The sequence below is a fragment of the Penicillium soppii genome, assembly GCF_028829465.1.
Source record: "Penicillium soppii strain IBT 18220 chromosome Unknown utg000005l, whole genome shotgun sequence".
Taxonomy (NCBI): Eukaryota; Fungi; Ascomycota; class Eurotiomycetes; order Eurotiales; family Aspergillaceae; genus Penicillium; species Penicillium soppii.
The window spans coordinates 3199422-3212855 of record NW_026643235.1 but is presented as its reverse complement, the minus strand read 5'-3'; the positions used below and the strand labels follow the sequence as shown (position 1 = coordinate 3212855).

The window sequence follows — 13434 nt, the reverse complement described above, 5'->3', positions numbered from 1 at the left end:
GTAAATAGACAAATTCAAAGCTTTGCAAATCTTCAATTACACTGGAAGGTCTGGATTGTACCTTAAATCCGACATCTGTATCATACCTGCAAAGGCCACTACTTGCTTTTATATTATGCGCTTTGCAAAGGATGTGGCTTCGGTCTGTATATGTAATTAGGGCAGAGAGTTTCTGCCCAGGTGGCGTCCGGGTTCACTAAGCGCATGAGTGCGAGATTCGGAAAATGCTCTATGATCAACTTAACACTCGACCTTCAACTACAAGAACCGAGTAGTGGAGAATCTATGTCCATCATGATGAAAATGGGAGGTAGTTCATTCATACAAGTTTTTTTTCGTATTATTTTTCTCTAAATCCGTTTCATGCAAGGCCAGCGCTAATCCGACCAGCAGAAAAGAAACTCGTATAAAAAATCGAAAAAAGTGACGCCTCATGAAAATGAGGATGAAACATGACAGTCATAGAGCGCAAAAAAAACAAAGATGCAGAAAACTTGAGATATGCCGCGGCCTCGTTCCCAATAGAGGGGCCAGCGGCTCACCCACGTTCGCTTATTTCTTCTTAGGGAACCTCTCAGCACCAATGTCTGATCCACGGAGCTTGATGTTGAGTGCACGCTCCATGAATCCAAGAACCTTCTGGTCGGGGGCGGCGGTACCGCGCTCGAAGTCCTGGATAACGGTCACGGTGGTGTTGCACTTGGTGGCGAGATCCTTCTGGGTCATCTTGTAGCCCTCCTCGGTGCGGCGCCTCTTGATAGCGTCAGCGACGGCCATGCCGACGGTCTTAGGCTTGACGATGTCATCGCTGCGGTCGACCTTGGTCAAGTGCTGGCCTTCGGGGGCTCCTGCCTTGGCGCCCTGTGTGGGTAGTTAGTATGGGTCCTAATATGGTTCTACTTTGTTTGACTCTGCGGATTTGGACTCACAATGTTACCAGTGGTGTACTTCTTCTCAGTGATGACACCACCAGAACGCTGGGCAGCGTTCAGGGCACTCTTGCCCTTGACAACAGTCTCGCGGGGGGTGGCGCCGGCTCCGCGGTACTTGCTGCCAATCTTGGTGGTGCTTTCCCAATCATCAGACATTTTGAAAGGTTGGTTTTTGGTTGGTTTGAAGGGTTGAGGTATGGAAGAAGTGCGATTGTAGGGGAAGAAGATGTCGTTGATCGTGTGAGGATAAAAGAGAGAGACGCAATTTAGTTTTATGACTGACACAGAAGCTTCGCGAGGGAGGGGAGCCCGCACTAGTCCCCTTTGGGATTAGTGCCTTTACAAATCAAAGGACAACATTCCCGTTTGTGGCTCATTTCTTCTTTGCATGTTCGATTTGAGTGACAATTAATTCGCAAAGTTCGTGTGACTCTTCATTGCTGACTTTCAGTTTTCGCGGCAATGCTCAATGGCCCAAATTTAGAATGTGAGTGCTTCGCTATGCTCATCGGCAAGTCCCCCCACCATATCGATTGCTACAGCCTCGGCCACCTCCAACTACGCTCTTCCATTTATATGGCTCTACAGAACGAATGAAAAACATATCAGATATTTTATAGCTATCTCAATACCATCTACACTCAACTTCCTCTTTCATCGATCATAAATGCAGGCCAAAAATTGAGATTGTCAAGACAATGATGTTGTTCGACCCACAAGTTGATGTCATACGGCCTTGCGTGCACATTTCCAGCCCCAATTAATCACTGATATCATAGGCATGTAATAAATGAAATGTCCGAAACAAGCAATAGGGGTCAGTCAATGATTTTTTGCGATACTCTCCTGACAATTGAGTCACATTGAGTCTATATAACTACACCAGCCCCACGATGGTGAGGCTGAGTGCATGATCGGGGACCAGGATAGGCTTAGTCTGCCCATTGCCGTGCTCTTTTCGTTCACAAAATTATATTTTCTGGTTAGACATAGACATCGCACTCGTGTTGAACTAGGCTTAGTTTTCTCGTCCATTTAGACCTATACATAAAGTCCGATGTGCTCTTTTGGCTAATGTTTTCACCATCATCTTAATCAAAGCACTGTGCTTATTAGGCCTTCATTAAATCTGACAGCGATGTTGATCAATCGTTTCTTGCTTTTGACCATAATATATTAACTGGGGCACTATATATACACAGATACATATAAAGGTTAAAATTTATTGCACAGTTTAGACTATCTTCGAGGACTTCATTGATCAGCTTCTTCGGCATAGTGGAAGATACCTTGGGCCGAATTCTGTTCTAGTGATGGACAACGCCTCTTTCCATCATTCCGATCGTATCGAGGAAATATGTGCTGGAGCAGGAGTAAAGCTAGTGCATCTAACATCTTACTCGCCCGACTTTAATCCTATCGAGGAGTGCTTCTCAGGATTGAAAGCATTCATTACACGGGATTGGATGTGGTATGAACAAGACCCCAAACACGGCTTTTAGAGTTTCCTTGATTGGTGTATTGAGGATATTGGGCCTCGAAAACAGAGTGCTTTCTGTCACCTCCGACATGCTGTAGTGGTCATTGGGACTCACGACTAATCGGTAGGGTTGAAGTGTGAGCCGCTTGGTCTTGTATTACACATCAATAGTTACTAAAAGCAGGGCAAGGTACATTAAGTCACACCAAAACCCAGGAGTGCATTCAACCGAGGAAACTAAACACGAAGAAAAAAGAAGAGAAGAGGAAGGACCGGGGGAGATGGTTGATATAGATTGCCAGTTCTCATTTCCAAACCCAATCGACCAATCACATAGATGGAGAATAGACCAAATGCAACCAAGGCAGAAAACCATCAAACTATCACTTAAAGTGACGCATTTCGTCGTATTTGGTTCCCGCGCAATCCCCTGGTAGATTTTCAAGGCCAACGAGCACGCGATAAGCAATTCTCTTGGACAAAGGACCCATATTCGTGGAAGTCGCTGGTAGAGAACGCCCAGACGTTACCAGAGCCTAGTTTAGAGGACGCCTAATTTGGTCAGCTCAATATCCAGACGCAAATCTTTCGCCTCTTACCTCATCAAAAGACTCATCGGCCTCATAAATACTGAATTCGCGGGACCAAGTGTCGATAAGCCCTCGATACCTCCCCCATCGAAGATCCTTTCGAATAGTAAATTCCCGAGGATTTCCATCATCACCATAGCACCAATATAATAAATTGTCATTCAAACAAAGAATCGCCCACTTTCCCATGCCATCGCCAACGAATGCATCTTGGCCCCAATTGGCCCTTTCTGGGTCTCGGCGATATTTCATATTGTCAGGGTGTACTTCAGCACAACTTTCAACGTGGGTTGCTTTCGCAGATGGCAACCGCCAAGACGTGGATTAGGCAGGGTGAGATGAAAGATATTTTTGTTCCACGATAATGTCTTCTGACTGAAGTTATATATGATTTGCGAGCTATGACGTACCTAAATTCTTATCCTTAGCGCCGATGGTCCGCAGAAGTTTCAGCTCGCTACCGTGACGCTTGTGGAAGAGAGATCGACATTTTCTGCATCTTGCGCGAAATTCAAATCCCAAAAGAAAAAAAAAGCTCCTTTAAATATATTAGTAGATACTGAAGGGTGCACTTCAAGCACGCCTGTAAGGTATTTAAATCTATACCTAGGTATCTTTTATAAAGCAGTTTTGCCTGCTATAGCTTATAACCTCTATTCTCTCAGTAATGGCGTTCACTCTCGGAAATTAAGCGAAAATCCTGTAATCCGCTTATTTTCCAGCTACAGCGTATGTAGGAAAGTACCATCTCTACGTAGATGCGGAGCTATCCACAATGGAGAACGCGAGTACAAAGCTAGCCTTCTAACGAATCGCCCGTCGGCCTCTACAAATACCGTACTCCGCCACGGAGAAGAACGTGCTATTGAATTGCGGTGGATAGAAGATATACATCCTAAAAAGGAAAGATCTACAATAGGTTCGTGATCGAACCCTTTCTTTCTTCTTTAGGACTTTCAGCTCAGCATCACAGTTCACAAGTTCAACTCTGTGGGAAGACTTAAAAGGTTGTCTAATTTTATTAAGTGATACATTTATATAACAGTGATATCATCGGTCGAGGTCAAGGCTGCCGGCTGACCTATATTATACCGGATTTGTAACAAAGTGATTTTTGGACTCTATTCTAGTGGAGAAAGTGTTGTCAGATGGCCGCATCCACCAATTTTCTCGCTAAGAACGAAGTTATCCGTCTATACTAGAGAATGTACAGTAGAAACGATGGATAACAAAGCGAATTATACGCTAATCTATTCACATTCTTATACGATACGCTACTTGCTGTGCCGCTAGTTAAGTAAAATGGCTTGAAATTGCACAAGGTATAGTGGAATTCGAAAACACATCACCTGCGGACACACTGGCCTTCTTTTCCAGTGCCCCAGTCATATGAATTCGGCCAGAAAAGTCACTGCTTTATTTACAGCTGACGAAGCTACTGAGACTAGACTTCCGCAAACCCTTCGACCCAGAGCCCAACCCGGACCCAGTACTGGGGCCCCAGTAAAAGAACTAGCTTACGCATTATCATGTTGTTTTAGCCCAATGGACAACGAACTACATACGTACTTAGGTATATCTAGATTTTGTCTTTATCTATAATTTAATACCAGGTTTTGAAGGAACGGGTATACACCATTGATATCTACTCTAGCGTGTTAGATAATCGTTATAAATAATTTGAAGGATATTTCCACCAACTGGATAAATGTATATAGTTCAATGTACGAGAACTTGTGGTGACCATACAATGTTTGTATAGTGAGATGATCTTTGGTTACTATGAGCTTAGATGACTTACTATTCGACATAGGAACAAAGCTTGACCAATAATCAATACTTCGAAGGTTGTTTCATAATGATTTGGTGTTCAGCAAACAATATCAGTTATAGGGTACCTAGTTAGATAGCGCTAATCTACCTGATCGCTTTAATAATCATACGTAAATCCCCCTTCTGGTAAAAGGATCTTAGACAAGATGTAGTTTTTTAATAAATCCATTGAATTGAAGCCTTTTTAACCTGTAAAGCTCAGGGATACGACATTGCCATCTAAATAAGTGAAGATGTTGAGGTGTTTTGAATTGCTACTGGGGTAATTCTCCATAGGCCTTGGCGAGTCCCCAGATATCCATGTCCCCAACGCAACAAGGAAACAAACAAAGGTCGAGTGCAAAAAGAGGTTTCATTCAACTGATCTAAGTAGGGGGATAATTTTTGTTTTCCAATTGGTATATCCCTTCTAGATGTTATAGTAAAACTCGGTTGGCGTAATCTAACATCTTGGCCTTAGGCTACATAGTTAATAAGACCTGACTTGGCAAAGTCCTATCTCCGCCCTCTCCTTACTCCACTTTTACACCTTGTCCTCTGGTGAAAACAACCAGATTTCTTTCAATCCACACCACCAGTTGCATCAATCTCTTGCCTCATTTACCATGGCGGCCCCCAGCAACTTAGAGCTCGCCATGAGAACTCGGTCGCTCCGAGCGATCCAGACGGTATATCTCCTTGGATCCCGGTTCCTAAAATGCACGTCAGGTACTAACGAAATACCACCAGGAACTGGAATTCCTCGACTCGGTCGGTTTGATTACTCCCGCTCAGATGGATACCATCCTACGGCCGCTCAAAGCCATCGCCGACACACATGCTTCTGAAGCGCACCGACAGCTGCCACAGCCTGAGCCTGTCTACCAAGCTCCAGTACAAGCACAGCATCCCCCGGGACCATATGCAGTACAAGCACGGCATCCTCCCGGCCCATATGCTCCAGTGAATACGCCCCCTGCATATCAAATGTCCCATATGTCGGTGAACGAGAAAGCCGCGCAACACAACCAATACGCAACAAGCCCGACCCCACCAGCCCCGCCGGCTTATCCCCAAGTCATTGGAATGGCAAGGGCTTTGTGGGACTACAAACCGAGGGAAGAGGAAGACGACGGCCTTTCTTTCCAGGAGAACCAACAAATTCAAATCATCAAGAAAGAAAGAAAAGAGTGTATGATCCCCCCTCCATCTAGGAGAGAAAACCAGTTGACCAAAGATAATCAGGGTGGTATGGTCGCAACATGACAACCGGAATGGAGGGTCTGTTCCCATCAAACTATGTCGAGGAGGTTCCTTCGCAATCGCCCCCAGTTCCAAGTTATGGACAACCGCCTTCGGCTAAAAACTATGGAAACATGCCTCTCGATGTCAGCCAGAGTGGACAACCTGCGAACCCGGCAGAGCCGAAGCAAAACAAATTTGAAGAGGGAGGCAAGAAGTTTGGAAAGAAACTTGGCAATGCCGGTATGTTGGACTTCTGTTTCCAGCGCTCCCATGTTACTTGCATTCTAACTGATAATAGCAATCTTCGGCGCCGGTGCCACTGTGGGTTCCAATATTGTGAACAGCATCTTTTAATCTCATAGCATCTCCATTCGCTCGCAAATTTGTTGTTTCGTATTCGCACTCATTGATACGGCGTTGGGGCTTTGTCGTTTGCTTCAAATTGATTGATCTAGCTCCATCAGCAGCAATTATTGGCACCAAATGTCCAATTGCTAGTATTGCTTTGGTGTCATTATTTTGACACGGGGTCTATGTACATACTTATCTCGGCCCCGTGTCCAATTTGAAGACCCGTTCCTATAGAAAAATAGACTACGCGTCAAGATCGACCATAGGAGATCAACTATCAAGGACATATACCGACCAGAATTCCCGATGGTGCTCCTCTTGCTTTGAGCAGAAAAGCCGTTGATCAGGCTTCGACATTCGGTGTAAGCCTTGAAACATCCGGGCTGCCAGGCCTATTTGCGCCAACTCGGCCGCCCGGCCAAGCGCGACCAGCTGGAGATTTGACAATATTAGCCAAACGTTAGGACAGTGGATTCTTATTTTTACCCGTATAATCAACAACTGCAAGCAAGTTCACCGCGCTAAAGTGGTCCGCCAGAACTGACAGCCACAATTCTCGCGTTTCTGACCTGCGTAGAATTCCTGATTTGAAAATCGAATATCAGAGAAAAGAACTGATAGTTCAAAACACCGGGGTAAAGTTGCTTTCTATTTTTTGCGTAAAAGTTGCGATCTCCGTGGGTTTGAAACCCACGTAGTTATCGCACGACAGCACATCACATGGTAATTTTCAACATGTTTGTCTCTTGACTACCTGAACTGGACGGTGCAACTAAATATTGGTTGACAAGAAGACGACATCCATCCAATCCACAGCAAGGATATGGTTACGCGCTGATGCTAAGAAGAAGTCCCTTCTAGAACTGTGGTATAGCGTGATGCGGGCCGCAACTAGCGTAGTGACAATACTCTAATTAAGGGCAGCCCCTATATACATGCACCTACCGTTTGAGTGGTTTTCAAAAAATTTTTGACCCATGCTTAAGATATTCTTAGCTCTTATGCTATCTTTGCCATGCAGGGGTTTAACGAGTGTGAGAAACTCTGTCCATATCGAGTTGGGATCGGCTATGATGGCGGATGACGGGCTTGGAGGAGTGTTTTCCTTAAGAGGGTGCAATTTGGACGTTCATTTGAGAGAATTTGGTATTGGGTTGCTAATTTACTACCTACGTATGAATGTTTAATGACCTATTGATCTATGATGCTTTCTAGCTTTGTTTTGATCTTTTTGTTTGTTTCCTTTGTGAATGCTGCTGATAACTGGGATGACTTCACAAACAATCTTGCTACCGACCTGGTATATTATATATGCAGCTCAATGATCAGTAATATATGCTACTTCCAGAGCTAAGGCACCATTGATTACCTTGTTTGGTGAAAGACTTACGAAGCAATTTCTCTCTGAGTCGATCAGCTCGCTCGATAATCTCATATTCGCACTTTCACCATTGGGAGTAATGACTGCAGTTGTATCAATGATCAGGATCTGCGGTAGCTCATATCTAGGGGCATTCAATGGACGAGCCCAAGAGGCCCCGGCCGAGGCTGAAAGTGAACTCCTTCCGTGCGTCTCGGCTTTCACCGCTGAGCTTTTCAACGATGGTGGGATTACATGGGTTTCTGGAAGGCCTAGGATCATAAAGCTGGTATTTTGGGAGCAGCAAGACGAGAAAACTGGAGAGAAGGCAACAAAGATGGGTACTTTAAAGTAGGCTCTCGCTGAAGGGGCTTGGACCTGCAGCAGCAAGGTTTCCCCCTCTGAATTACCTGAGCTTGACATTCCAAATTTGTCTTTGAATAAAGGTATCAAGAGGAGGGGTCAATTCTGGTTCTACTGTGCTGCAATAATTGGGTGCATGCTTCAAGGAGGTGAGCCGCTTTTATGGCCCTGTATTTGAGGTTGAAGATCCACTGACAGCTTCGGCATAGGTACTGTTGTGTATGCCTCATTGACAGTGTTCGTCTACCCCAGCCATTTCAAGAAAAACAGTAAATGTGTGCCCTCATATGCTTTTCCTTTATACATTGTTGGGACAACACTTCGTCTCATTGGAATGTTCTCTTGTGCTTTCATCATGGAGCGGTCATCGAAGGAGTATTATCTGCACCCAACGAAGCCAAGCAAGATATATTGGTTACAGCCTGGCAAGCAGAATATAGATGATCAGGTTTACAAGGCATTCTTAATTCCCAAGGAAGGCCGTGACTCATCTATGACCACCGATATCTCTTATATAAAGTCAGTCAGAGACCATAGGTTGGACAAGAAATACTAAGTGATCTATTGCACCTTAGCATCAACAATGACAGATTTTATTTTTCAATTCGTTGGAATAAGAGGGCTTCATGCTTCTGTGATCCTGGCTCAGATGGGATCAACCCTTTTGATGGCTGTGATCAGAACATGCCTTCGAGCCGAGCGGATGGCACCAAACGAAAACGAATTCCTGGAAGAACAGAAGCTTTTGTCATCGACCAACCAAGAGCTGGACTGCTTTGCATTTCGTCTCGAAAATATCGATTCATTGACCATGGTCCAACCAATAGCCATGTGTTTATACACAGCCATATACGATCCGAGCTCAAAATTAGGAGAAAGATTCATTCATACGCGAGCGCGACTAGCAGAAGTCACATCAAATCGAAATCGGGACTTGATGGTCTCTTGGGACGATATGCCTATTCGACGAGCGGCTCAGAACCTTGCAAAGGCCATTGAAACGACAATGGGTCTGACATCTACCGAATGGTTTCTTCATTTCGATGTGGAATTCACTTTTCAGATCTTTATTGCTTCCAAAACATCCTCTGCAATAGACGACAATTACAAAATCGTGCAATACCCCATGACGATACGTCGAAGCGAGAATACGTTGAAATGGAAGATAAATGCCAACACACTTGAAGCGATTCTAGGGCTGTGGGTTTGGTCTATGAACAAAGCCCGTGGTGAAACGACAGTTACTCCGTTTTATCGTCTAGTTGGACTTAATACAGAAGATGCAGGCACGGAGACAATGGATCTATTATTCCACAAGTGAATTTTTCGCCTGAGGAAGGCAACCATGATATCCTCCGACCTGATGAATTTTTCATCTGACCTGTTCGGGACCTGTTCCCAGAATAATACCAAGGAAGGGGATATACTTGCAGTCAAGCTGGAGGGTGGTCTGACAGAAATGGCCGCTCAAGATATCTATATCCATTTTCTTCAACAAATCTCTACCAAGTGGCGAGGCATCCTCTCCAAAGGGCTCGGCGGCAAGGTCGATCTCGTCAAGGAAAGCTGCAACGATTGGATTGCCAAAAACAGTCGTATTGAGCAGTTGGTAGATTGCTTTGAGCGAAGCAATTTAGGTTGGCGCGAGGATGCATTACTATGCATTGTCCCAACCTTACATTACCAAGGGCTTTTACCAGAACTTGCGGCAGATACCGAAGACATAACAAAACACTTCTCGAATTGTCACGACCGATCAGCCGAGCTTCCAGAACCGTTCAGTATCCTACGTTGGCTTTGTGCAAGGACAGATTCAGCTGAATTCCAGCGATCCGTATATGCCTTTGGACATCTTTGCCTTTGAACCATCCTGCACGGAATCACGAGAAATCGCCCAATGGCACTTGGCGAAATAAATTGGTTGATTTCCTCTAACCCAAGGGTCAGATTAGTCCACAAATCATCGGGAGTTCAACGCCCCGATGGTTGGATGGCCTCGGTTTTGCGTGCGAAATGGTGGCCCTCATTTACTGGAGAGCTTGGATGGGCGTTGCGTCATATTTCTAAATTTGAAGACCTTGAAGCCTTTGAACGGGAAGACATGATGAAAATGACATCGGAGCATCACAACATTCTGCCTCAACCAATTGTGGTTGGTCAGCATGAGGGCGACACCCAAAAAGGAATCGACACTCTACTGTACTGGCTAACAGACCTCCACACAGGGTCCAACCTCTGCTCAGTGATGTCCAGATATGGAGAAGGTCTGGCTTTGGAATGGGCTTTCCGGAGCAATAACTACGGACTTCTTTTTCTTCTCCTGGCTACATGGGCAGAACTAGGCAAGCAGGAGCCTGTCCTTGTGTACATGGCATATTTATTAGCCGTCAAATACCGGTCCGACGTCGCAGTCCGGATTCTTTCGCGGGCTGGCGCTTTTATAAATGCTAAGGATTTGCAAGGCTACTCGGCTTTGACTAGATCACACGAATCCAACGACAGGATAGCAGTGAAGATGCTAGAGGCTCATGGAGCTTCCTTTGGTAAGGTACCACCAATCCGTGGGGTCACTTGATACTGTTAGTTGTACCTGGATACCTGCAAATATTTATAAATTGTACTTTAATATTCCAGTGAACTCTCTTTTGCCCTGTATACTATGGCTACATCGAAGCCACAATTCTACATTCAGACAGTTAACAATGATTTCAGGTGGTGCCATATGATGACCATCAATGTTTACAATGACCATTGTTTACCACCAAAAAAAAAAAGAGACCAGAAATTACCGCACCTTAACTACCATAGTTCGGTAGTCGAATCGTAGTGCTATAGTATCGCCAAGTCTGAGCTCAAATTGTTAACCTCCCGCAATAACATCTCCAGGGCTAATTTAAGGGTTTCGGTGGTCGTGGGTCTATCCTGAGTCATATATTATTTCAACTCATTGGAGAGAACTTGTAAAGTTAAGTTCTGTGTTTATTCTTGGCCTCTTCATAGCACGTACTCATTAATCAAATAGCCAATAGACATCGCTAACTCAATGTGGTGGTCTGTGGGGTCAACCTATCAGATCGCGCAGGGGAACATCCTAAGCGCCCAGCTGGGATGAGCATGCAGTAGTCATGTGTGACTGGCGAGTAGTGCCACTCTACGTGCTTTGCGAGGTCTTTTCACATGAGTGATCACTTCCTATGGCTTATTAGTCTAATTTTAGTTTTGGAGCTCCTGGTGCGGAGTTGAAGCTGTGCTTTTAAAAAGAATGGTCCGCCACAGGATGCCCCCTCCCCTGGACAGCTTTTCTTAATGTGTTAATTGTTTACTAAAATTCTCTCAATACAGCAATTGGCTTGCTAAATTTGAGAACCCAGAAGTTTTTTATTGATTTCGCATTACAACCCACCTCTCTTTTTGTTTCTCCGCATCCTTCGCAAAGGCCTGGCCTGTAAGCCTGACAGACGACGACAGCTAGAAAGCCAATTTAGAGATCCAACAGCTCTACACTGGAAAAAGAAATCTTCGAGTGTGAATCAATCTCGATCATGTCACAACAACAAAATTGGTCTTCTCCAATGTCTGGTAAGATCCATCCCATTGCTATACGGGGAAGCCCAGCCCACTGACCAATTGAGATAGCCCCAGCACATGCAACATGTAAATCTCTCAGAAGTATACCCAAATCTACTGCTAATACTAATACCATCGCCAGCATTTCCCCTTCAGACATTCTCCCGAGAATCTTCAGGTGGCGGAGCTCCGAACTTTGGCTACCCACCACCTCCCAGACAGACGCCTCCTTCGGATGGTGGCTATTCACCACCACAACCTTCAGTGAATCCATTTGCAGAGAATCCGCGACGAAACCAACCTGTTTATTCGGGTGGGCAATTTGCGCCCCCACACTCAACGCCTACTCCACCTATTGACCAGAAAGCTGTCCAGCAGCACAGTATTGGTGCGTACAACCATAATGCGGCACTTGGACAGCCTTCTGCCTCATCACCAACCCCTCCCTCCCCTCCCTCGGAGTCGGCAAGAATGACCAGAATTCCCGGGGGTGCGCCGGCGTATGGCGAATTCGTTGGAGCCCAATCAATAACCCGGGATGACGTTGGGACTTTCAATGGAGGCAGTTACAGACTCAGCCACCGGGACACAAACTCACTTCTGACTCTTCAATTGGCAATGGGATGTCCAATGACCGTGAGACCAGGTCAGCTCTCTTCCCATCCCACCATGTCCTACAAAAGAGATGGTTACTCCCTGCTATCAGGATGGTTCTAAATCTATTCCCGCAGGTGCAATGGTCTCAATGTCCCCAACCATCACCCTGATGGGAAAATTTAAGTTCTCCTTCAAGAAGCTGATTTTTAGTCATCTAAGAAGCATGACTATGTCGACTTTCACCGGCCCGGGCGAGGTGTTGCTTGCACCCCCTATGCTAGGAGATATCATTGTCCTCCGTATCCAAGAGGAAGACAACGGCAAAGCCAAAAGATGGCAAGTCGGCAGAGATTCCTTCTTAGCCCACACAAGCGGTGTACACCACGAATACAAGTCTCAAGGACTCATGAACGCTTTCTTTTCCGGAGAAGGTCTCTTCGTTTACGAAATCACCGGCGTTGGACTGCTTTGGATGCAGAGTTTCGGCGCAATCATCAGGAAAGAAGTGAGATTACCTTCTGCTCGACTCTATACTTGCACTTGACTGATATTCTCATTTAGCTTGCCGTAGATGAAGTATACATCGTTGACAACGGCCATCTTGTGGCATGGAACTGCACGTATACAATTATGCGTGTTGCCTCTGGTGGTATCATATCTGCATTCGGTTCCGGCGAAGGTGTCGCTTGCCGGTTTAAAGGTCCGGGAGTAATCTACTTCCAGACAAGGAACCTCAATGCTTTTGCTGCACAAATGAAGATGAGCACGGCCAGTGGCTGATTGTGATATACTGGTTCGTCCCGGAACCGTCGAAGTTCAGTCATTGTATAGGTTTTGGCACCTACTCTCCTACCGAGCAAGGTTTTTTTGTTGTATATCTATGCGATGCATTAGGGCAGATGCCAAAAGCGCCCCGATGTTATACCAATTTGTGAATTATGAAGGAAATTTCCAGTCAGTAATCAAATCAGCCCATTTGAAATGACGTTACTTTTCATCCTTCGTATCGGTTCTCGTCTCGAATCACTTGCAGTGGAAAAGAATGCAAGAGGGGTGTTTTGATTGCGGAAACAGACCTAGTAAGTGACACGCCATGAAGAAGGGATGAGAAGAACATCCTCCGCAAACTGCCAGAAG

At 45.3% G+C, this 13434-nt stretch overlaps 8 protein-coding genes across 8 annotated transcripts; 6 read left to right on the top strand and 2 right to left on the bottom strand.

Annotated features, from left to right (window-relative positions):
- Window positions 1–552: 552 nt before the first annotated feature.
- On the bottom strand, window positions 553–1088 carry mbf1 (multiprotein-bridging factor 1; the record flags this gene model as incomplete). Its single annotated transcript, XM_057242187.1, has 2 exons — window positions 553–861; window positions 930–1088. 2 exons carry the CDS (start codon window positions 1086–1088, stop codon window positions 553–555), a joined length of 468 nt encoding a protein of 155 aa, XP_057097546.1.
- A 1765-nt stretch (window positions 1089–2853) lies between these two features.
- On the bottom strand, window positions 2854–3254 carry N7529_006659 (uncharacterized protein; the record flags this gene model as incomplete). Its single annotated transcript, XM_057242186.1, has 2 exons — window positions 2854–2964; window positions 3012–3254. The coding sequence occupies 2 exons, from the start codon at window positions 3252–3254 to the stop codon at window positions 2854–2856; spliced, it is 354 nt and encodes a 117-aa protein (XP_057097545.1).
- Window positions 3255–5440: 2186 nt separating this feature from the next.
- N7529_006658 (SH3 domain-containing protein) lies at window positions 5441–6413 on the top strand (the record flags this gene model as incomplete). Its single annotated transcript, XM_057242185.1, has 4 exons — window positions 5441–5503; window positions 5565–6006; window positions 6060–6299; window positions 6358–6413. 4 exons carry the CDS (start codon window positions 5441–5443, stop codon window positions 6411–6413), a joined length of 801 nt encoding a protein of 266 aa, XP_057097544.1.
- Window positions 6414–7614: 1201 nt separating this feature from the next.
- N7529_006657 (uncharacterized protein) lies at window positions 7615–8689 on the top strand (the record flags this gene model as incomplete). Its single annotated transcript, XM_057242184.1, has 4 exons — window positions 7615–7710; window positions 7766–8111; window positions 8139–8282; window positions 8343–8689. The coding sequence occupies 4 exons, from the start codon at window positions 7615–7617 to the stop codon at window positions 8687–8689; spliced, it is 933 nt and encodes a 310-aa protein (XP_057097543.1).
- A 27-nt stretch (window positions 8690–8716) lies between these two features.
- On the top strand, window positions 8717–9454 carry N7529_006656 (uncharacterized protein; the record flags this gene model as incomplete). Its single annotated transcript, XM_057242183.1, has 1 exon — window positions 8717–9454. One exon carries the CDS (start codon window positions 8717–8719, stop codon window positions 9452–9454), a length of 738 nt encoding a protein of 245 aa, XP_057097542.1.
- A 24-nt stretch (window positions 9455–9478) lies between these two features.
- Window positions 9479–9997, top strand: N7529_006655 (uncharacterized protein; the record flags this gene model as incomplete). Its single annotated transcript, XM_057242182.1, has 1 exon — window positions 9479–9997. One exon carries the CDS (start codon window positions 9479–9481, stop codon window positions 9995–9997), a length of 519 nt encoding a protein of 172 aa, XP_057097541.1.
- Window positions 9998–10030: 33 nt separating this feature from the next.
- Window positions 10031–10708, top strand: N7529_006654 (uncharacterized protein; the record flags this gene model as incomplete). Its single annotated transcript, XM_057242181.1, has 1 exon — window positions 10031–10708. One exon carries the CDS (start codon window positions 10031–10033, stop codon window positions 10706–10708), a length of 678 nt encoding a protein of 225 aa, XP_057097540.1.
- Window positions 10709–11705: 997 nt separating this feature from the next.
- Window positions 11706–13077, top strand: N7529_006653 (AIM24 family protein; the record flags this gene model as incomplete). Its single annotated transcript, XM_057242180.1, has 4 exons — window positions 11706–11712; window positions 11843–12346; window positions 12432–12802; window positions 12859–13077. The coding sequence occupies 4 exons, from the start codon at window positions 11706–11708 to the stop codon at window positions 13075–13077; spliced, it is 1101 nt and encodes a 366-aa protein (XP_057097539.1).
- Between the last annotated feature and the right edge of the window lie 357 nt (window positions 13078–13434).